The sequence below is a fragment of the Mytilus trossulus genome, chromosome 1 (genome assembly GCF_036588685.1).
Source record: "Mytilus trossulus isolate FHL-02 chromosome 1, PNRI_Mtr1.1.1.hap1, whole genome shotgun sequence".
NCBI lineage: Eukaryota > Metazoa > Mollusca > Bivalvia > Mytilida > Mytilidae > Mytilus > Mytilus trossulus.
Window position 1 is genome coordinate 9,550,091 of NC_086373.1, and position 25,446 is coordinate 9,575,536.

The following is a 25,446-nucleotide window of genomic DNA, read 5'->3' on the forward strand; positions in this document are numbered from 1 at the left end:
TCAAACATTTTTTAATATGTGTGACTTTTCGTGATAAATAAAAAAAAAAAACATAGATAAAATTTATCGGTATTAAATTTCGTGCAAAAAAACCTGGACTGGAGGAAAGTTATGTATGCAATATCGCTTTTCTGAATCGCTTGTTTCTGTAATTCGTATATTGCATATTCAAAAGCTTTTTATGAGCATGGTATTTGTTCATTGTAGAAGGCTGTATATCACTTTGTTGTTATGTCGTTATTTATAGATAACATATATACTGGTGAAATTTACCCCAAGGAACTTACTTTAAATAATCAATTTATTCGGTAATAACTGTCCTTTCCTGGATTTAGATATTTCGGTTTTAAACGGGAAACTCCTCACTAAAATTAACGACAAAAGAGACGATTTTTCGTTCCCTATTGTTCATTTTCCATTTTTAGATGGTGATGTTCCTTTGGCACCATCTTACGGTGTTTATATTTCACAACTTGTTCGCTATGCCCGTGTCTAATGTGACGTTTTTGATTTTCTAATGAACTACAGGTAAATTATTTAACCAGGGATATCTCTACCATAAATTACTTAAAACCTTTACTAAATTTTTCCATAGATTTAAAGATTTGGTTTTGAAGATTGGTTGTGCCTGTAATTTTTTTTTATTTCAAACGGGATAGCACATCCTCATTTTTACGGAAATGTTGTTAACCGTGCCCGGAAATTTAGAAATGATCCATGTAAATTTGTCGCTCAATTAAATAAACTTATTCTAAAAGGTAACCTATTCAATACTGTAATAAGATCATTGAATATTGTTTTTATTGGTATTAATATTGATTTTGTTATCAGTAAATCAAAAGCTAACTAAATATTACTAGTATGTTTAATACATATACATATTCATGGATCTACAAGCTGACGATACCTGTAACTTGGCATTGCACAAGGTCATGTTTTTCTCTGGCTGTTTATGACGTATCTACACTAAATCCATTGGATGTTGGATGTGTACGGATTGATAGTTTAGTCTAAGATGCATGATTTTATTATTAGTTGTTAGTGGCTTTGAACTAGCTGTCAGATAACTGCGAGTACTCTCAAATCTGTTCATTGTGTCTCTTAGTGTCGGGATGTATAAGTACCCGGCCACGTCCACTTGTATTTTTGTCCATCTGATGAGTTCAGCCTTTTTCAACTGATTTTTATAGTTCGTTCTTATGTTGTACTGTTATACCACTGTCCCAGGTTAGGGGAGGGTTGGGATCCCTCTAAAATGTTTAACTCCGCCACATTATTTATGAATGTGCCTGTCCCAAGTCAGGAGCCTGTAATTCAGTGGTTGTCGTTTGTTTATGTGTTACATATTTGTTTTTCGTTCATTTTTTACATAAATGAGGCCGTTAGTTTTCTCGTTTGAATTGTTTTACATTGTCTTATTGTTGAAGGCCGTACGGTGACCTATAGTTGTTAATGTCTGTGTCATTTTGTTTTTTTTGTGGATAGTTGTCTCATTGGCAATCATACCACATCTTCTTTTTAGCTCACCTGGCCCGAAGGGCCAAGTGAGCTTTTCTCATCACTTGGCGTCCGGCGTCCGTCGTCCGTCGTCCGTCGTCTGTCGTCCGTCGTCCGTCGTCGTCCGGCGTTAGCTTTTACAAAAATCTTCTCCTCTGAAACTACTGGGCCAAATCAAACCAAACTTGGCCACAATCATCATTGGGATATCTAGTTTAAAAAATGTGTGGCGTGACCCGGTCATCCAACCAAGATGGCCGCCACGGCTAAAAATAGAACATAGGGGTAAAATGCAGTTTTTGGCTTATAACTCAAAAACCAAAGCATTTAGAGGAAATCTGACATGGGGTAAAAATGTTTATCAGGTCAAGATCTATCTGCCCTGAAATTTTCAGATGAATCGGTCAACCTGTTGTTGGGTTGCTGCCCCTGAATTGGTAATTTTGAGGAAATTTTGCTGTTTTTGGTTATTATCTTGAATATTATTATAGATAGAGATAAACTGTAAACAGCAATAATGTTCAGCAAAGTTAGATTTACAAATAAGTCAACATGACCGAAATGGTCAGTTGACCCCTTTAGGAGTTATTGCCCTTTATAGTCAACTTTTAACCATTTTTCATAAATCTAAGTAATCTTTTACAAAAATCTTCTCCTCTGAAACTACTGAGCCAAATTAATCCAAACTTGGCCACAATCATCTTTGGGGTATCTTGTTTGAAAAATGTGTTCGATGACCTGGCCATTCAACCAAGATGGCCGCCATGGCTAAAAATAGAACAGGGGTAAAATGTAGATTTTGGCTTATAACTCTGAAACCAAAGCATTTAGAGCAAATCTGACAAGAAGTTAAAATGTTAATCAAGTCAATATCTATCTGCCCTGAAATTTTCAGATGAATTAGACAATCGGTTGTTGGCTTGCTGCCCTCCAATTGGTAATTTTTAAAGAAATTTTGCCGTTTTTGGTTATTATCTTGAATACTATTATAGATAGAGATAAACTGTAAACAGCAATAATGTTCAGCAAAGTTAGATTTACAAATAAGTCAACATGACCGAAATGGTCAGTTGACCCCTTTAGGAGTTATTGCCCTTTATAGTCAATTTTTAACCATTTTTCATAAATCTAAGTAATCTTTTACAAAAATCTTCTCCTCTGAAACTACTGAACCAAATTAATCCAAACTTGGCCACAATCATCTTTGGGGTATCTAGTTTAAAAAATGTGTGGCGTGACCCGGTCAACCAACCAAGATGGCCGCCACGGCTAAAAATAGAACATAGGGGTAAAATGCAGTTTTTGGCTTATAACTCAAAAACCAAAGCATTTTGAGGAAATTTGACATGGGATAAAAATGTTTATCAGGTCAAGATCTATCTGCCCTGAAATTTTCAGATGAATCGGTCAACCTGTTGTTGGGTTGCTGCCCCTGAATTGGTAATTTTGAGGAAATTTTGCTGTTTTTGGTTATTATCTTGAATATTATTATAGATAGAAATAAACTGTAAACATCAATAATGTTCAGCAAAGTTAGATTTACAAATAAGTCAACATGACCGAAATGGTCAGTTGACCCCTTTAGGAGTTATTGCCCTTTATAGTCAACTTTTAATCATTTTTCATAAATCTAAGTAATCTTTTACAAAAATCTTCTCCTCTAAAACTACTGAGCCAAATTAATCCAAACTTGGCCACAATCATCTTTGGGGTATCTTGTTTGAAAAATGTGTTCGATGACCTGGCCATTCAACCAAGATGGCCGCCATGGCTAAAAATAGAACAGGGGTAAAATGTAGATTTTGGCTTATAACTCTGAAACCAAAGCATTTAGAGCAAATCTGACAAGAAGTTAAAATGTTAATCAAGTCAATATCTATCTGCCCTGAAATTTTCAGATGAATTAGACAATCGGTTGTTGGCTTGCTGCCCTCCAATTGGTAATTTTTAAAGAAATTTTGCCGTTTTTGGTTATTATCTTGAATACTATTATAGATAGAGATAAACTGTAAACAGCAATAATGTTCAACAAAGTAAGATCTACAAATAAGTCAACATGACCTAAATGGTCAATTGACCCCTTAAGGAGTTATTGCCCTTTATAATCAATTTTTAACAATTTTCATTAATTCGGTAAATTTATGTAAATTTTTACCAAATATTTTTTCTGTTACTAATGGGCAAGGTTCATTATAGATATAATTGTAAGAAGCAAGAACGTTCAGTAAAGTAAGAACTTCAAACACATCACCATCACCAAAATACAATTTTGTCATGAATCCATTTGTGTCCTTTGTTTAATATGCACATAGACCAAGGTGAGCGACACAGGCTCTTTAGAGCCTCTAGTTTATATATACGATCTGGTTAGAAAACAGATATATGTGCAAGCTTTACTTCATTATACTTTGATTAAAGACCTTTCGGGATCCTCTTGTGTTGTAGTAATGATAATTTTTTTTTAAGGCTAACATTTCATTGGCTGATGTTATAATTACCAGAACAGAAATTCAAACGGAGTACCGATCATTTTAATTATGATTAATTTATTTTCAACTGATCGTCAAGTAAAACTGATGCACCTCTAAGGTGTCATCCCACAAAACAACTAAAAGAACCGTATTCTGTCAATGACTGTAGTCATCCCACAAACCAGCTAAAAGAACCATATTCTGTCAATGACTGTTGTCATCCCACAAACAAGCTAAAAGAACCATATTCTGTCACATGACTGTAGTCAAGTTTTTGTCATTGGCTGTTGTCTATCATTATAAATTTTTGTATACTGTTATATTAAATCAGGTCATGTATAGGTTTTCTGTTTTGAGTTAAAACACATTTCGACCTGTTAAACTTTACTGGAAGGTATGGGTTTTGCTTATTGTTGAAGCCTTAAGGTTGATATGCAGTTGCTAATATCCCTTTCTTTTTTGTCGTTTGTGGAGAATTGTCTAAATTGGAAAGATAAACGGTCCATATGTTGTCATTGCAGCTGATATATAAATAGCTTTTTAGGCTGTTACAATAAAAATATCACGCCTCACGCCTAAAATATCACCGAAAAATTAATTAAAAACAAACTAAGACTGCGGTTTAATTCCAAGCTACTTAGGCTCTTAAACATGTTAATATTCGTTCATTCTTATAAGTTTATTATCAGCTGGATCGGAGACGGCTGTCATACTGCGGTAGTTTGAACCGAGACACAACCCGCTCTTCTTTTACATGATTAATTGACATTTCATACCGAGTCTACATCCTGGTCACGTGTTAATGAGATTTAATCAATGAACATGAGAGATTAATAAGCGAGGGTTAAACTGTGTCTCACTTGGGACGTATCATCATAATTGACGTAAAAACTACTTATATCAATATCATCCATCACTTATCTAGTCCTAAGACCGATACGCCACAGTCACAACGATCGCTTCTCCACGTAGATGCAATTAGCTCCATCATGTTACTGATCCATGAAGTAATATCGTAGGAATTTGTGGTTCTCACTCAGGAGTTGGTCTTCAACAATTAATCAGAAACATTTCCATAACCAATATCAGCTTTTTATTAAAAGATCACTTGATATACAAGCTTTTAAAATTTGCTCCGAAATTTGTTTGGTATAAAATTGTTTATTTTATACTTTTTTATACTTACATCATAAGTTTCTTACTAAACGATTAATTCTTTATCATATCAAAAGCAGAATATTCAAATGTCGTTATAATAATAATTCTTATATTAAGTTTGCAAAATACAATAAATCTTCACAGACCTGTAGCAAAAGTGGTTTTTTTTTTTTTTTGTGGTTATCGCCAAATTTAACAAACTTTAAGACCCATTTAGATTTCATTAGCAAAAACTTTTGCAGCATCTTATAGTATTTTTGCTTTAATTCTAGACCAAATACATTTTAGAAAAGTCCAGTACAACATAAATAGATTTGTTTGTCAAAGACGGGTTTCTTAACCGTTTAAATCATATGTCTGTTTAGTTCCACTCTATTATAAAGCTATTTATGTTTTCAGTACGGTCAACCCTCTTATAAAGTAATTTATATTTTCAAAACGGTTTTATCCAATACATATTAATGTACCATCAATATTAAATTTTGATGTTCGTATGCATACTATATAGAACCAATTATGTTTAAGTCGTGTATGTGACATTTTCCCTGATAATCACTTCTTAAGCATGTAATTCCTCTTTTGGACATTTTAGTTACTTATACTTTGAATACTGTAATCTAAGTTTGTACCCATTGACCCAAACTTTCATAAATCATTGGCGTGATGAAACGGTGGATAGCATTAAATGTCATATACAAGAACATATCATTTCTGTGTCATTTTGTATCTTGTAAACAGTTGTTTCATTGTCAACCATACTACATCTTTTTTCATATATATGTATCGGGGTAGGTATTTCCACTAATGCAAGTCATCTTTTGGCAACTATCCCAAATGTTTGCGAAAAGCTCAAATAGATATCAAAGCAACGACACCAATAATCCGACAATTGACTTTTACCGAGAGGTCAACATCCAGTAACCAACGTGAAACAGGAGGCTGTACAATAATACAATTCAGTCTTTGTTTTTCAAAATTCTATTTCATTATTTTCCAATTTAGATCTTGAAAAATGTACGCCTAACAATGAAAACAAAGCCGTATCGTATAATAATTAACAGCTAAAGTGCCTCTAGACATATGCCTATAATGTCAAACTGGTTACATGGAAAGGCTTCTTAAATCACTATTAATGAAAAAGCTATTTTCCTACAACTTTTGCCTGTTGGGATCTGATGCTTGTGTCGAGATTAATCATGGTTTCTGTCATAAAAATTACCCGTAGACTAGTAACAGTTGACAATCTATTTCTGGTATCACATAGAAGACCTACAGAGACACGACTTTCATAGGACATTGCTGTATCAAGTTTTCCGCTAGGTTTTGGCAGTGAGCTTTATTTCAATATACAAATACAAGTTAACAGCGTAACTCAGAGGCAAATAGTTTTGTGTTTGAAATTCCATGAATGTGAAAACATAAAAAATGGAAACTGATTGGTTTCAAAGTTTTTGAAATATTACAACTTCTAATACCACTCCACTACGACTACTACTACCAATAATAGTATATGTTTTAATGTTATTATTATTATTATTACTGTTATTATTTGTTTGTTGTTGTAAAACATAATCGATTGATAGACACATTCCATTTTGTGAAATTAAAACTCATCACATCATTTATGACACGAAGTCTATCATGCGAAAAATATCCTCCATCAGATTCATACTAACAGATATAAATCACGAATCCCCAGACCTATGGGGAAGTATTTTCCTATACCTTAGCATTTTCTCCATGTTTTGTTTTGATTTGTCTGTTAGTATTTACTTCTAAAGATAATAATTAACATATCACTTGTCACAGACTATCTATAAATTATGAAAAAACATCAGAAGCTATAACCCGAAGCCTCAAATACAACCATCCGATTCCTTACCAGAACAGTCAATGTTGTTAGTGTTTATGTGATGTACCCTATAGAATAATTCAAAGGTAATTGAAAGTGTTCAAAAATTGGACAGTGTTGATATTGTTCCTATTGTTGACATTGTGACTGATTAATATGGAGCATTAGTAGTTATGTCAGATATGTTTTACCTTATTGCTTTACTAAAACAGTAATAAGCAGATAAAGCAATTGCATTCGTGAGATAATGAGTAGATTGGTTTTGATTGATTTTTAGAACTACTAACTATTCAAACTTTTAAAATATAAGTAAAAAAGAACTATAAAAATCACACCAAACAACTGTTATATCCTTTAACCAATAACCAGGATAACTCAAAGAAACCAAACAAGCTGATATGAATGAACACTAGAAATTAAAAAAACAAAACAATCTTAAGTGTATATAAGGTATTCCTTTATACAACCACAAATATGGTGACGTTTCATCGGTTACGAGCGCCTGGCGTATCAATTATATAAGCCTGGTACCTTGGATAACAATTTACCTAAGGCTATCAAGGTAAGACGAGTCATGAGTATGAAGAATACAACCATCCAAACTAACAACCCAATACACAAACATCGACTCAATTAATAACAATTAACCTGTACAGTACGACTGCCAAACAACCCAGCAAACAAAAATCAACTCAATTAATAACAATTAACCTGTACAGTACGACTGCCAAACAACCAAACAACCAAGCACACAAAAACCTTCTCACTCAGTAACAAATAACGTGTACAGTACGGCTACCAACAAGATAACATCAAGTATTGAACCAGAAAAATACGAGTATATAAATACCCGTACATGGGTCTAAATGCTCTCTAAAATAATACATATCTTAATATAATCTGAACAAAATAACAAAGAATGTGAAGTTATGCTATGAAGTCTTTCGAGTATTATTGTGTGTAAGAAATCGATTACAAATTCATCTTACAAAAGTTTAAAGAAATACGTGCGTGTAATGTAACTTTCATCAAATTAAAATAAAAGTTAAAATTGTCAAGGCTTTCCCAAGGGATTGCAATTAATTTTGTCTGTAGTTTCAAAATAATCAAACTCAAGTTTAGTTAGGAAAATTATTTTTGTTTAGGTATTTCTTCAGATTACGTGCTCGTGTTAACATCGTATAATCATAAATTTGTGTATTTAAGGATTTAATCTTTCTTTGTTTTCTATTGTAAAGGTTACATAATTTGCGTTCACCTAGAGTTAATCTTTAATATATTGAAGAATAACCTGTATCAAATAAGAAGATCTTATTGTCAATAAGACAACTCTTCACCAGACACACCAGCCAATTTAGGAGTTAAAAACAGTACGCGTAGTAATCTACAAAAGGCCCTGAAATGACAATTGTAAACAATTCAAATCAAATCGCTTAACTACAGCTCCTACCTCTTGACAAGCACATACAAAATGTGGCGAGGTTAAACATGTTTTCTATCGCCAAACCTTCATCTAACCTGGGTCAGCGATGAAATAGTTGAACAAAAGAAAAAATTATAAAAATCAGCTGAAAAGAGCTGAGCTGATCAGATCGATAAAAAGCACACAGAAAATATAACAAGAACACAAAAGACACAAAGTACACATTTTGGAGTATTCGCGGTTACTTAAAGCTAGCTCAAATCCAATAACAGATAATAAAAAAAATCCTGTTTATTAGAAAAGTTATCAGTCAGTACACATCCAAAATCTAAAGGATTTAGTGCAAGACGTCATAAACAGTTATTAGAATAATCCAAGAAATAAAAGTGAATTTACTAACATCAGTTTGTTTTTCAGTTGAAAAGAAATATTATCAACCTTATCACGCAATGCAATTGCTATGCTATATTAAATTAACAGGATTAATTCAAAATATACAGTTAGACAAAAATTAAGCAAAACCGGCTTTAAATTCGATTAAAGATTGTAATTTTCTAAAAAAAAAAAATACTACAATTTGTTAAGTAAGTGCGAGGCATATAATGAGCTCAAATTTCATAAATATATCTTTATTGGTTTTAAATAAACAGTATATCGAACAGATGGAAAAAGGATATTTGGAAAAGTAACTATAAAGATTTTATTTATTCATAAATGACATCACACACTCTAGATATTCTGAGCTGATTTTTAAGAATCCTTTAAAACCAATCATAGTTCAGTTGTTTTACTGATAAAATCATTGAATGAATAAGTTATAATTGAACAGCTAAATATTTCTGCATGTCAACCTTAAAATGTCTTTCTAAACTACTTTCTTCCAATCATATCCACCTTATCATGCATACAAAGCCTGTGACTTGACGTTTTGAAAAATATGAAGTTAATTCCACACGTTTTTAAAAGGTCCCTCTGGGGTAGATACAAAAATGTCTACATGTTACAACTCCACAATATCGTGCTGCTGATCAAGTATGACGTCATTCTGTTCAGCAATGCCTTAGAAAAAGTAAAATTAATTAAAATATCGTACTCCAATGAAAATTCAAACCGGAAATTCCCTTAACAAATGGCAGAATCAAAAGCTTTAATACATCAAACGAATAGATAACAACTGACCTTTTACAGACATTTCCTTGTGTAGAAAATGGTAGATTCAAACTGGTTTTGGAGCCAGCTAAACCTCTCACTTATATGACAGTCGCATAAAATTTCATTACACAAAAGTTTGTTCGACACAATGATAAAACTATTGGAAAACAGTTTGAACTTGTCTGATAGATCAGAAGTCTGTATAAACCATCCAGATCAACACTGTCAAGCTGCTGGCAAAATATAATGCTATCTTGTCAATAGTATCTCAGAACAGTGTGACAAATATGTTTGTTAGATGAATAGACGGACAAGGGAAATGGACCCGTGGAGTTCAGGTATAGAAAAATGATATTTTTATGACATAAACATAACATTGTATATTTATCTGGCGATAGTTTAAGACTTCAAAATGAATGCACAAAGAAGTTTTATATTATATATGACACCCATTACAATCTTTATTGTATAATTGTTTTAATTTCTTGTCTTGTATTCAATATATAACATAGATATAATAAACAACTATGCTACAATACAAATATGACATTCGTTTAACATTTATTACGTTAGCTGAATTATTATTTTTTTTGTCTTCCGATTCTGCTATGGATTTTGGATTTTGTTTTATGCAGTCAACAAGTGTTCATTCTTGTTATTATAATGTATTGGTTCTGAGTGTATCTTGTTAATTTGCTTATCACATCAATTTGGTTACAATTTATTTTACACGATTACTATTCCTGTCCAACTGTAATTAAAATGCAATTTTATTTGACTCTAATTTAACGTCAAACTCAACTGACATGCCGTTTTGAAATAAGACAACAGCTTGATAACATTTTTTTTCGTTTAAATCTTGCATCAAGTTACACTGCCTTCGTGACCGTCAAACCTCAATTCGTAGGCGAAAACTCTCAAATACAGCATTGTCATACCCTGATAATACACTGTTATAGATACTCTGTTGGGGACAACTAACTTAATAGCTATCGTTTATTTATTTTTCTTTATGCTTTTTCTATGATTATTGAATTCATTCTTGAACTATGTTCTTGTTGGTTTTCCGTGAGCAGATAATTAACTCTTTTTTGTTTGGGTTTATTTACAAACGAATCATCCGATAAAAGTCTGCAAACGAGTGAAAACTGACTCCTCTCCTAATGGAAATCAGCAGGGTAAAATGTTGTCTAACACCATAGAGAACACAAAAGCATATATCAGATTGTACTTACAGAATGAAATCTATTTAAAAAGATTTTATATAAATAATGTCAACTTGGCGCACTTTGTTCAAAGAAGACAAAAAAAGAGAGTAGTCCGTTTTTCTCCATTTAGATGCTCAGCATTGGTGGATTAAAAAGTAGAATAACAAACATACCGATCTCAAAGGAACATTCTTAAAAGAAAAGCCCTTTATCAAATAGCTCAAACACATCAAACGAATGGAATTAAATCAATTGATTTGCTTTACGCCACCTTATCAAGGATGGACAGGAAACTAAAGTCAATAGACTAAGTGCTTAATCGCGCCTTATATCATATGTGATAAATTTTGTTAATACTCTGTTTTAAATACAAGTACTAGTAACTTATATTTAGTAGATATATAGAGTTGTGGTACAATGTATATGATTGCTTAAAAGGACATCCATCCATCAAAGAATGAAGGTTAAGGGTATAAATAATGCCAATCATTATATGCAAACCCAAACCGTTTAGAAAGTTATATAAGACAGCGGTGTTACACATTGTTATATAAGGCAGCGGGGTAACACATTGTTATATAAGACAGCGGGGTAACACATTGTTATATAAGGCAGCGGGGTAACACATTGTTATATAAGACAGCGGGGTAACACATTGTTATATAAGGCAGCGGGGTAACACATTGTTATATAAGGCAGCGGGGTAACACATTGTTATATAAGACAGCGGGGTAACACATTGTTATATAAGACAGCGGGGTAACACATTGTTATATAAGGCAGCGGGGTAACACATTGTTATATAAGACAGCGGGGTAACACATTGTTATATAAGACAGCGGGGTAACACATTGTTATATAAGACAGCGGGGTAACACATTGTTATATAAGACAGCGGGGTAACACATTGTTAAACAGTTTCGTGGATTCATGTCGCATTTCATGGCGAAATTGCGTCAAAACAAAACATTAGAAGAAAATTCGGTATTAAATCAATTGAGAGGCTTTGTCTCATCAGATCGGTACCAGATACAAAGACTGGTAAAATGACACACCGTATTGGTTTAAAATTACTCCCTATTACTAACAACTGTTACAATATCAACAAAGCGTAACTTTGACCAATGCCAAAAGATAAGTTTATCTACAGGATGTCGTTTATTCAAATTATCCGGCAGATAGTTTACATGGGTCTTTTTTTTTATAAACAAATTAGGATTTGATATCAAGTTTATAATAATACGTCTACAGATACAGCCAATCTTCCAATAATAGTCTTTACCTCTATGTACGAATTAAGAAGACATGTACTATGCAATAACCAATAACAGTATCCCCGACTAAATACTTTACATATCATACATATAGATTACGATCATTGAAACCTTAAAATGTCAGTTAAGACACGGGCTATGCCATTTGGAAAATATACACTCCGTAAGAAGCGACCAAAAGGACAATCACCATTCAAAAGAAGGAAAGTAAACATTGATGAGCGAATACTTTTCTGTTTTGTCGTTAAACTTAGTATTCATCTTGTGAAACAGTTGGTTCTGAAATCACGCAATGTATCTTAAACATCGAAAGAAAGAGTTGTACATTCCAGAAATTAATTCATTATTTGCATATGTTCTAAAGAAAACTTCATGAATGATTATCAAAGTTTCAACGCATGCTGCATGCTTTAAATATCGGTTGTCATCGTTGATTGACTGCTATATGTTTGCGTAAAGGTCAGGTGAAAATACATCATGCAAATACAGGACGAAAACAATTCATCACCGTTCTACTAAACGTATAAACTGTGGAGATATTTGGAAAATAACTACTGTCATTTCAAAATAGTTATCAAAGGTACCAGGCTTATAATTTAATGCGCAAGACGCGCGTTTCGTTCATCAGTGACGGTCAGATCAAAATAGTAAGAAAGCCAAACAAGTACAAAGTTAAAGGACCAAAAATTCCAAAAGTTGTGCCAATTCGGCTAAGGTAATATATGCCTTGGTTAAGTATATCTTTAGTCAAAAGATAGTATATAAGGAAGAGGGAAAGACATTTTATCCTGCAATGTGTACAGAAGAAAAACCGGATTTAACATCAATGTTCTGATTGGTTGTGTATGTGTTTTGCTGTGCGGTAGATACGTAGCAGAAATACGATCTAATATACTGCACAATAAAACACGTGGTTGCATATTTTCATATCTCGCACGTCAAAACACGTGTCTTAAGTATTAACATATACACATCAAGATGTATTTTAAAACATATCCAGCACAAACGGACAATTCCCTCAGTATAGGTCTAAATGTCTGACCTAAACATTTTATGTTGACCATATTTCTATACCCGGTTTTAACGATTATGGTATAATTCAGGCTAGCTTTTGGTATTTCTTTTACATTTTGTCGTCTGTTCACCTATACAATATATTATTGAATTTAGACCTTTTAACAATTATACATGTTGCTCAATAATCTTGTGCAATCTGGAGTCAGTTAACGGATTGATAGTAGTCAGATAATGGAACGATTTTAGTAAAGATAACAATTAAAACCATTTAATATTTATTCAATATGTGGACTGATTGTTATTTTACTACAAAATCGGCTATGAAGAACAGCGCCTTTGTTGTCATGGAGATTAAAAAAAAAGGGAACATGACTTAAGCAAAGTGGTTTTCATAGATTGATTACATTTCAATTGAGAACGATAATACGCTTAAAATATTTCTTGTAACACCATATGCTACTTAAGCTCTGTAAACATTCCTCTTACACATTTTTAGAAAGAATCAAATATTGTCTTAATGAAGATTATGGATACATTGATATACTATTTATATCCCGGTAGCCATACAGACAGCATATAAAAGTTAAATACATATTTACCAGCAATTGCAAAGAACATAACAGAAAAAGCATAGATACATTTAAATGTATTTGTTAGTTTTCATCATGACGATTGCTTTGTAGAATTACATTATAAACAGTCTTTTTGGTTATTTATCATTTCACGATACATGTATTTTGATAGTGATAAAAGTGCTCGTTCTATGGTATTGAAATGAAATGAAAGGATTGAGTAATGCTAATGACATTGTGCACGGAACAAAAGTCGTGTTCAAACAAATGCATTTTTAGGAACAAAAGACGTGGTTAAACAAATGCAATTCTAGTCGTCTGCTGATTACCATCTTAAGTAATTCTTAGGATTGAATTCGATATTTTAAAACTGATAACTGGGCCTTGAAAGACAAACTCCTCGTATTATCTGGAAAACAAACAAATCTACTATCGACCATCATAGATTCTGTGTGACAGACTGCACTAAGACAAATATCTTAGCAACATTAAATATTTCTTACTGAGCCTACTCATGTTTAGAAATCTTTAAGACCAACCTAAACCATGGAAACTATTTTATTTGATCAAATTTAAAGCTATTAAGTTCATATAGTTCCAAATTATTAACTGAATAAAAAGTAAAATGACAAAAATACGGACATGGAAAATTGAAAACGGAAAGTCCCTAATCACAAACAAAATGAACGCCCATACACATCAAATAACTGGATAACATCTGTCATTTTCCTATCTCAAAACAGGTCTTTCTCATGTGGAACAAGTTGAATTATATCTGGTTTTATAGGTAGCCAAACCTCTCACCTGAATTGAAGTCACATACAGTTCCATAATATTGACAATAATGTTTGACAACAGCAAATAGCCATTATGAGAAAAAAATGTCAAATAAAAGGAAAAGTAGTATACCGCTGATCAATATGGAATACTAACTAAAACCGAGGGAAACACATCAGTTATAAGAAAAAAAAGAACGAAGCAACGGTTACACTGAAGTGCAAAAAAAATTTCCAAAACCCGATAGAGCAACATACATAGAAACGAACTTCTGTAAACCAACCTAATTTCGCGGATACTTTATTTCGCGTTTTACCTTTTCTAATCTACTTCGCGGCTATTTAATTTCACGATTTTCGAAAAAAAAACTTTATGCAGTTTGATATGAAAAAAAAGATAAAAGTTTTTGCATATTCTCGACGATGTTTATTTTGCGTTAGTTTTCTACTCGCGAAAGTCGCGAAAATTAATCGTTCGCGAAAATAAGATGGTTTACAGTATTTGATAACAAACATAGGTATAGCAGTCAACACTGTTAAAATTTGTATCACTATAAAAACAAATAGATAAAATCTCAGTAAAATCTCTATGATATCAACACACTGGCTCAATAGTATAAAAACTGTTCTTGCAAAGAATATTTAAGAATTAAACAATGTGGGTAAATTTTTAAAATTAAATAAGAAACAACGTGATTAAAATATTGAACAGTTATACGTGTGTCACACTTTGATTTGATTTAAAATTACATAGTGTGAACTTCGCATACACAAGACATCTCATAAACGACCCAGGTCCAGCATGAAATCTGTTTGTTCATATTCATAAACTACAAAACCTTCCACAGTTAAACCATTTTGCGATTTTTAGAAAGATTGACCATTCAATTTATATGATGAAACTTATGTGTCTGTAAATGTTATATGGAGCATGTATTATTAATTTGTCTAACATTGTGTATCATCTTTTAAAGGGCACTTGCTTTCGGAATTTATTTTTCAAATACCGTCCATTTCTGTGTTCTATCCACCGAGGATAGTGTGTGTGTATGGTGACAGATATGTAATACGATTACAAGTTTGAAAACTTCAGAAACCAGGAATAGCATAATTAGGTTTGGCATTGCTATAACGATTTTATGAAGACAAATTTGAAGCAATAAACTGAGTTCACACTATTGTAATGCAATTTGTCACCTAGAGAGCTATTACACTAAGGATTTGTTAAATAGAGTCTGATTATAACTAAGTCATATGTGTTACGGTAACTACTTAGATCACAGAGACAGAGACTGAAAAATAGCAGTCAAATATTGCTGACGATTCTCATCATACTTCTACTGAATGTGAAAAAAACACAGGTTGAAGACAATAAACGTACAACTTCCGCATACTAATTTGTCTTAACTTAGTTACCACTCACTCAATTTTCCCTCGTGATCTTAAAAAACATGAGAAATATTTTTCTTTACGGATTTGACTAGCTTATATGTTAATATGTCTAAGTCACTGCTTTAAAATGCTTCGTGACGTCTGCTGTTCTTTGACTTCGGGTTTATGATTGTCGCATGGCATCTTCTTTGTTAATCCTCGTTTTTAATGAAATGTTCAATTTAAAAATATCGTCACATCATTTCAGCGTTTCTTGGACTCGTTTTTAACTTTAGTGATCGGCCTTTGGTTTTTCATTTCTGATTTGCAGGCGACTTCAAAACGAGGATATTTTTCTGTGTAGTGTGTGATTGTGTCTATATGTCTTATGGAGATGTATTCACTTCTTACAAAAAGTTAGAAATAGAAAGTATTCAGAAATATCAAAACTTATATCTACGATAGCAACTGCCCGATCTTTATCCTTTTGTAATACAATTTGATAGCGAATTGATCAATGTATGTCTTTAAGACTAGTTTTAGACAATTATAAATGTGTCTAAATCTTTGTTTAACTGTTTATATATAGAGGTTATGCTTGGATATTTGATGAGTCAATTAGTTTTAAGTAGTGAGTAGTTTAAATATATATATTTGTGTATGAATTTATGGTTTCCCTCAGAAAAGGTCTTTGCATCTAGTATTATTTTAGCCTTTCGTAGTTGTGATTGAATTGATTTAAAAGTAGAAATGTTATAGGTTCAATTGACAAGATATTAGTTCGATGACTTATTAGATCATTCAAATTTCCAATAAACATTATTCCTTAGTGAAAAGCTTGTAGTATTATTTGATTTCAATTCACACATGCTAAGTTAGTAAATATTTAAACAATCGTATGTTTAACTGTCAATAAAGTCCGTGTTTGGTTGTTAGTGATTTTTGATACTGATTAATGACACATGCTACTTTAACATTTAGTCAAATCAACGATCGGGCTAAATTATCAGTGGGCAAAGTTCCTTAACACTGTTTTTTTTCAAGCTTTAAAAAAAATGCATGGTATCCTAAAGAGGCGTTGGGGGAAGTAAATCGGTAAATTTGTAAAAGGTATTTAATTGACATGCCCTTTAAGTGAAGACGCCATTTTCAACATCGTTCACTCTAGCTTAATTATTTTCAATATAGAATGAATTACTCCTCTAGCAATGCGAATTAACTAACAACTTTTGTATGGTTGTTACACTTATTTTAAAGAAAAGAAATAAATTTCAATTATTTAGTTATTCTTCGTCCAATTATTCATTTCCTTTAACAATTGAAAGCTAAAGAAGCCATATCGTTTCTCGTGAGAGCCTACGGTTGTTGATGGAAAACATATCTTAAATTCAATAATTATGTATAGTATAACAAATGAAAAGTCAAGTTTTTAGATGGAGACAAAACGAGGATTCTGTAACTTGTCTTATCAATTGTTAAGAGCACTTCGGTACTGGCATGAAAGTACTAATATTGTGTATTGAAATTTGATGTAACAACATTTTGGAATTATTTCAAATATAGAAATATATTTCTTTCATGCAAAGCTCTGATTCCTAGCCCGACCTAATTTTTCTAAAAATAATTTACGGTTTTTAATGTTTTTAATTATGTTCCAGTTATGAAATATTCTGCCATCGAGTATCTCTGTAAAGTCATTATATTTTTAGGGACTCCCTATTTGAATTTGCTACATGGAGTTCGATCGGTTTTTTTTTGTTATACTTTTTCATTGTCAAAATGCGCATCTGGTAGAGTAATAATTAGTATCGCTAATGTTATAAGTAACATGTCAACTTCCTTATGTGAGCAGCAGTAAACCTTTTAATTTGACTTTGACATTTGAATTAAAGCAGAATGTTTATAATTTGAAGAAAAACAATTTAATCAAAGAACAATATTATGTTTCAATGACTTTATAACACCAAACATATGAACCCTTACAATGTTTTATTGCAGAAATATAGAGGACGATAGTTTTTTTAATAGTATTTCCAAATTACTAATTGATTTAAAGTATAACGCGATATTCGGTGACTATGACAACCTCCTCCATACTAAATAGAAAAGAAGTGTGAAAATATTATTGAATGTGTGAAATATCTGTCATATAATGCCACACATAAATCTAATAAACTTTCTAATTAACTACTACTGGATGATCATCACTGGTAATTACCATTCTGGTCATGTTGGACTCAAATTGAGAATCAAGTTAAATTAAGTACATCGAATATACAGTTATTAAAGTTCCTATAGGACATGTTTTCCTGGTTGATATTAGTGTTACACATGTTTAGTCGATATATATACATATATATTATCGTCCTTCTGATTGCTTCCGTCCTGGGCGATTAAAGTTTGCTGTAAATGAATCCACATTATTGACAATGTCAAAATATTAAATAGGAATCTGTTGACAAAATTGGCTTATTATATTTGATTATTAGTTATACATGTATTAAAATAAAAGAATAACAATAAAACACAATTAAGAACTCTTTCTTTTTTGTTGCGCGTTAAGGAATTGAGATGAATAGTTATAAATATTTTAATGTACTCTTGTTTGCTTCAACTATGTTGAATGTCCTTGAAGTCAAAATTTATTATTAATATAAATTCTGGATACGAATTTTTATTTTTCAAAACTAAAAAGATCTCATTTAACTAGTTTTTCTTTGATTCTTATTAATGCCTGAAGAAATAGTGAGAAATGACTGTATACAAACGATGGAAAGTTTCTCCCCTGAGACCAATTGATTTACAAAATGATTTTCACCTGATTCACATGAGCGAGTTTTTCTTTTCTTAATAATATTATGTTGTTGTCTCTCGGAACAAAATGCATAAAACAAAGACATTATTAGACTTTTTAGGGAAAATAGAATTGTAAATATACATATTTAAACTTTTAAGATAAGTTAATGTTTGGTGATACAATTTCGATAATTTTGAACGCAAAAATGAAAGCATTTGATGTCATAAGTATAGATATTTTTTGTCAGAAGACATCATTGGGTTAGTTGCAGCAATGATCTGTTAAGTAAAAATATCAGATTTGTAGTAGAATAAATCGTTTGACATAAGTTGTTTTTAAATCACATTTGACTTTTTTCATTTGCATATTATATTATTCTGGGATGTCTAACAGAAAATCCGACATGAAATGGAACCAATACAGATTACATGTACTATTATTTTCTTATATTTTTGCCGATCTTCCAAACTTGAAATCATGGTAAAAAAGTATAACGGTATCATATCACGTGACCAATTCAATATAATAGTCAATTGTATTGTTCAGGAATTTATCCTCTTTGCTAAATATTTAACTGTTTACACAGCTCTTTAACGTTTCGAAAAACCAAGATGTCCTCGAATAATGACGGAAATGCCCGACATATCCACCGGAAATTGGTGTATTATTGTATTGAATGTCAGGTTATTCAAGAAAACAGTGAACATAGGAATCACTGTGCAAATTTATTTAATGTACATAAATAGTATTTGTCCATATTGTGTAAGATAAACTTTTATAGCACAGTGTCGTTTTGAGATCAGTTGGACAAACATTGCATTAAGGTACTTGACATCGAAAAGTATTATGACCTAAAGATTCTAGAAATAATTTCATTGAAATATATCGGTAGCGCCATTAGTGATTACACTTAACAGGTAGTTCACTTACATTGTTTTCGTGTGCATTGTCGATCCTGAGAACGAGCAAATAATAGCTCATTCTACAGTTTTTATATTTACCTGCTTTAGTGCAGTAGTAATCATTTCGGTGTTGATATTAATATGAATTATATGGTCATTTTTATAATTTTACTGCTTGGAAAAGTATTAATTATTCGAAATACTAAGGATTTTCTTATCTGGGCATATATTACCTTAGTCGTAACACGAGTCTGGCGTATCAAATTATAAGCCTGGTACATTTTGATAACTTTTAGAAGGTAACATGTTATATGCATGTAAATATGATGTATATATATATTAATTCATATTTAATTTATTTCCATGTTTATAACGTATTTGGTTTCAATACCTATCAAACAAGTTTACTGTTTTCGTTACATAGACTATGACGTTTTTTATTACCAGTCTTTGAAATAAATATTTCAAAAATATTATCAGGGTTGTTGTACAGCCCGTTGTCAATTTTTCACGAATTTGATAAATGAAGTCAATATACGCTAAATGTCTTTCCTAGAAGTGAGACATTTACCACCGTGAGAAATGCTTGTTTCGTAAAAATTTCTAAGCACTTTTCTTTTTCACATTTCATAGAAACATTCAATCTCTATAAACAGGGAAGCCTATAGGGAATTGTAACAGACACATTTACAGATATGCTCATAAGCTTTAGCACCGCATTTCCTTATGACACCATAATTTTATCATGCACCATTCGAGATATTAATAACACATAAGGTATAAAACTTGTAATATGTTCTGATGTTGAGCTCTGGGAGAAGTTATTGATCGGAAATCGTAACTTGTTGAAACACATTAAAGGGCTTATTTTTACATTTGATTCTGTACGCTCAATGAAACTTTGTAATAATATATTTTAAAGGAGTTTTTACTGCTGTTCCCTTATTGATTCTTACAAAATTTTCGCCTTAAAAAAACGAAAGAGTTTCTCGATTTATTAACGTGTTGCATTTTCTTATCAACAACAAAACCCTACGATAGCTTTATATAGGATGAGTTTTCATGAAGATAGTACTTTTAATCTCTCTTTATTGATAGTCTAAAAAGTGCTTGGTGATGAACAATTGTGATGTCATCTGATGTTATACATATGAACCAATTTTATTTTTTATAAATGTGTCTAACGAAGATGTCATCCGTTATATATTTCGACCAGTTGTAGTTAATAAACGATTTTTAACTTAATGCTTACACAATTCAGAAGTCTATTAACCGATATAACCGTTATATTTTTAGATGGTTCGAATCTCTTTAACTTATCATAAGACTACCACCCTAATATAAACCAAGTATGATATTCTCATGAGTCCAAGTTTTCGTAAAATATTATCTTAAAAATCATGCTTATCTCAAAATTCAAATAGAAAATATATCTCAAAAAGGCATAAAATATTTTATTGTTCACACCATAACAGCTTATCCACGTCCTAAATCATTTTGGCGTAATAATATATTTCTTTAGAGGCTCATTAAACTGATTGACATTTTTGATATAAAATACCAACAGCCTGTTGAGCCAATGTGGGATTATTTTATTGAGATGATAGAAAACAAAACAATCATACAATGATGTTATATAGAGAGTCATTGTTCGGATTGTTCGAATGTATTTGTACAATCAGAAATTCATTTGACATTCTGAACTGTAGAAAGGTTAATAATTATCCGATCTTTTTTTGTTACCCCGTCCTTCATTTTGACTCTGGTGATTTAATTTCTAAGACAAAACATACTATTTTGAATTAATTAGTTGGATATATGTATAATATTCAGTGTCATATTGTCAAGCACCCTTTCAGTAGATACATTCGTATTTTTCTGACATCACAATGCAGTGACAAATGGATACGATAATTTAAGCCATGCTTTTGGAAGTTATAATACTCCAGGTATGGCCGTTCAATAAGTTCAGATTTTCTGTGATAATAGATTGTGCCGTTTCTAGATTTCTTTTGACTCAGGTCAGTTTGGTACCTAATGATGCTTATATCAACATTTATATTTCTTTTCATTACACATGTTTCGTACTTTTCACTCTTTATTCAACTCTGTACTTGTACCAACGTTTTAACCATTCCATTGGATTTATTCAAGGAATTTCTTTTTACGAGATTTACCACAGGAGTGACTTTCAAACGGATTATATATTGCAGTGATGGCTCTCCGGTGATATATGTATGGCTATTGTGAATTCCTGTGTCCTATATTACTGTAGCGGCTTTCTCTTTGCTGTAGAGAGTTTCCACTAATATGTATTACAACAGATATTTCCCAATGCCAAATTTTACCACTGTGTTTCCAATAAGATATTTTACTTCAGAGAGTTTCCAATGAGAGACTTTTGTCTCCTTTGAAGTACATTGATAGGTCGTATAATATTGAAATAAAAAAAAATCTTATCATGTAACAAATCGAGAAGACAGTTGGTTTCCATTCGTTTGATGTGATTGAGCTTTTGGTTTCGCTATTTGAGAAGGGACTTTCCGTTTTGAATTTTCCTTGGGTTCAATATTTTTGTCATTTTACTTTAAACGCTCAATTTTAAACTTAAAATAAATGTTTTATTTTATGTTAGAACTTGATAAAAGCCTCTTTACCCGTTACTGGTATCGATAAAGCGTGTATTACCTACCTATAATTTGATACATACGTTAGTATTCGTTGTCTTACCACTGACAGAAAGATGTGGTTGAGACAGCTATTCAACAATTTGTGTTGAGCAAAAACATGTAGAGGTTAAAATAACCACAAAAAAAAAACGTGTAGAGCACTGTACCTTTTTAGGTCAAGATTTGCATTATTAGAATCGTTTAAATCTTTCAATTTTTTAACTGTTTTCAATTTGAAACAAATTAGTAAATTCAATTTATATTTACTGGTATATAAATATGATATTCATATCAACGTACTATTTTCATATATACTTCAGAGGAGGCAATTATTTCAACTTGGAATTATTTTTGATTTGAAACTGGCATAATTTGTTTTCCTTGAACTTTTTAATAAAAACCATGTTTATTCTGTATTTTTATTGTTAACGAGTGATTCATAACTCTTTCCATACAATATATGTTGTATAATTAGTGTTGTTAGCAGCACAGTATTGAAAAAAATGATATGTTCTTTGTATTAAAAAGTGTGTAGTGCCGCACCGACAATTAAAGTACAGAATAAACATGAAATTTATTAAAAATTTGTTACAAGAAATTATGCAAACTCCATATTAAAATATGATACCAGGTCATTCATGTTAAATAATGGGGAGTATCGAACTATAAGTCATGACATCTATGAAAAAAAGAAAAAAAAGTATATTTTCTAATTTATTTATAGATGTCCATTGAACATACTATGTGTTGGAAATAACAGGATAGTACTTCACAGAAAGAAACAAGATGTCTCATTGCATTTTGTATAAAAGGTAAAATGTTATTCGTCCTAATCGCGTTTCTGGATGTACCTTGATTTCATCAGGAATACTTTAAGTCTAATATTTGAAAGACAAGGATGTATACGAAACGAAAACTTCAAAGAGTATTACAAGAAAGTATTTTTTCAACGTGTATTTATTCCACTTTGAACATTTTTATAAACTATGCCATAATATGTGTTCCTGTTGGAATAAATAATCTATAACCGTTATTACACAATAAATAAATACTGATATTTATTTGTTCCATATGAAATAATATTACAAATAATTTTTTCCACATAATGAAATTCCTGTACCAAGATTAGAATATGACAGTTGTTTTCCATTTATTTGATGTGTTTGATCTTTTGATATTGTCATTTGACAATGTTAAGGACTTTTCGTGTTGAAATTTCCTTGCAGTTCGGTATTGTTGTTTTTTTACTTTTCAATAACATGTCAGTGCCATCTGACATAACCTCGTGGATGATAAAGAATGACAAATTTTTATTAATTATATTGCTATTATTGAGAAAACGAGGAGTAATGTATATGATTTAACACCTTTTGGACAATTCAAGGTGATATAGATTTCACTAACGATGACTGTGAATCAAGAATAGAATGTTCATAAGATGTCATTTACAATTTGCGTTAAAAAAAATTAATGTTTTGTATTGAAACCATTGCATGTATTGAAATCATTGCAAGTATTGAAATCATTGCATGTATTGTAATAAATAAACGTTTCTTTGTATTAAACTATGTAAATAACTGAAATTCATACATGTTCCATCCAACATACTTTGATAAACACTTAATTTATGTAAAATATATTTTTTACTTTCTAAACTTTCTTGTTACAATTCAACAGTGGTTTCTTGATATTTAAAAAAAGAAGATATGGTATGATTGCCAATGAGACAACTGTCCACAAGAGACCAAAATGACACATACATTAACAACTATAGGTCACCGTATGGCCTTCAACAATGAGCAAAGCTCATATCGCATAGTCAGCTATAAAAGGCCCCGATATGACACCAATGTAAAACAATTCTAAACGAGACTTATTTGTAAAAAAAATTAACTAATCCAAATATGTAATGTCATGACGGTTGTTTTGGAAAGAAATTGTCGGTTTGCTTCCCATTGTTGTTGTCAGAACGACTCATTTTATTTATTAACTTATTTCACCTTTGGAATTTTATTTGGTTGAGATATTAAGATTAAAGATAAAAAATAATATCCAATAAACAAGAAATTTTGAAATGATTAATAAATTGCACAAAGGTGTCAAATATTGTATGTTACAAAAATGTAAATGAGGTTTACGATTCAATTAGTCAAATCAGTTTTCTGTATTTCTCTTTCTGTATGATTTTATGTACACCTTATGTGTTCTTTTTGTAAATCAAGTATGTCATTGATGATTCGTTTGAATGATTATTAAACGTATAAATGTTTATTAAACGTATGAATGTTGATTAAATGTATGAATGTTTAATAGACGTTTGAATGTTAATTAAACTTAAAAGTATTTTAAAAACATCTTGGTAATAAGAAGTTTATTTGAGATATCTATATAACTTCGCAGCCTATTATTAAAAAGCAATCCATTTTTCATATTTACACAAATCAAATCTTTCCATGGAACATGTTAACAAACAGTCGAATATTATTTTTAACATTTATTTTCATACGTAAAATAAAAAATATAACGTAACATTTGAATTTAAATGTATGTATTAATGTACTTATTCAATGGTATAACAGTAACAAACTGTTTAAAAAATCGAAAAAAAAGTAATTATTTTTTTAAAGGGCACTTTTTTAAATACATAAAGTTTTTACTTACGGTTCCAATTATGCCGTGGTTCTACTCCTCTTCTGTTGCTGTTAATGCCAATGAAATAAAAGTTAATTGTATGTAGTCCCTTTTTGATCTTTTCGTGTATCTGTAATCTACAGATTTTACTTTTATATGGAATTGCCAATAACAGGGCGTGACTATTGACGCAGACCGCCTTACGCTTCCCACAATACATACGTCGACTTATCGTTCAAGTCTTTATAAAAGAAATTTATAATTAGTTTCTGGATGTCTCTATTAGCTTTTAACATTGAATATTTTTTTTCAAGCATCATATGCCTCCTTGAGAAAAAAGCTTTTAACGATTTAAGCGTAGGTGAGATAGATATATATTTCAGATCTATTGAAACAATGATTTCTCTAGAGAAAACTAACTTGCGAATCAAATGTAAAGTTAATAATTTATTTTAAACGACAACTTCTTGAAAGCGTTATTAGAGCTATAATTGAAAAGCAAACGCATCTCCTATAAAAAAAAAATGGTGATGAAAATATTGACTAATTTTAAACAATTACCGGAGTAAAAATTAAGGTGATAATTGCCATATTTTTGCAGGACATTTTATAGAGTTAAACGTGTTACATAGGAAGATAAACTTTTTTAATTCTATGAATATATGATATAGTATTA

General features: G+C 31.2%; 1 protein-coding gene across 1 annotated transcript in view; it reads right to left on the minus strand.

Moving 5' to 3' along the window:
- LOC134714627 (MIP-related peptides-like) overlaps nucleotides 1-25,006 on the minus strand; it is a 34,889-nt gene extending 9,883 nt beyond the window's left edge. Inside the window, exon 1 of the mRNA XM_063576027.1 lies at nucleotides 24,801-25,006. Coding sequence (XP_063432097.1) covers nucleotides 24,801-24,990 — 190 coding nt within the window. The 5' untranslated portion in view covers nucleotides 24,991-25,006. The remainder of the gene's footprint in view (nucleotides 1-24,800) is intronic.
- Nucleotides 25,007-25,446: the final 440 nt, after the last annotated feature.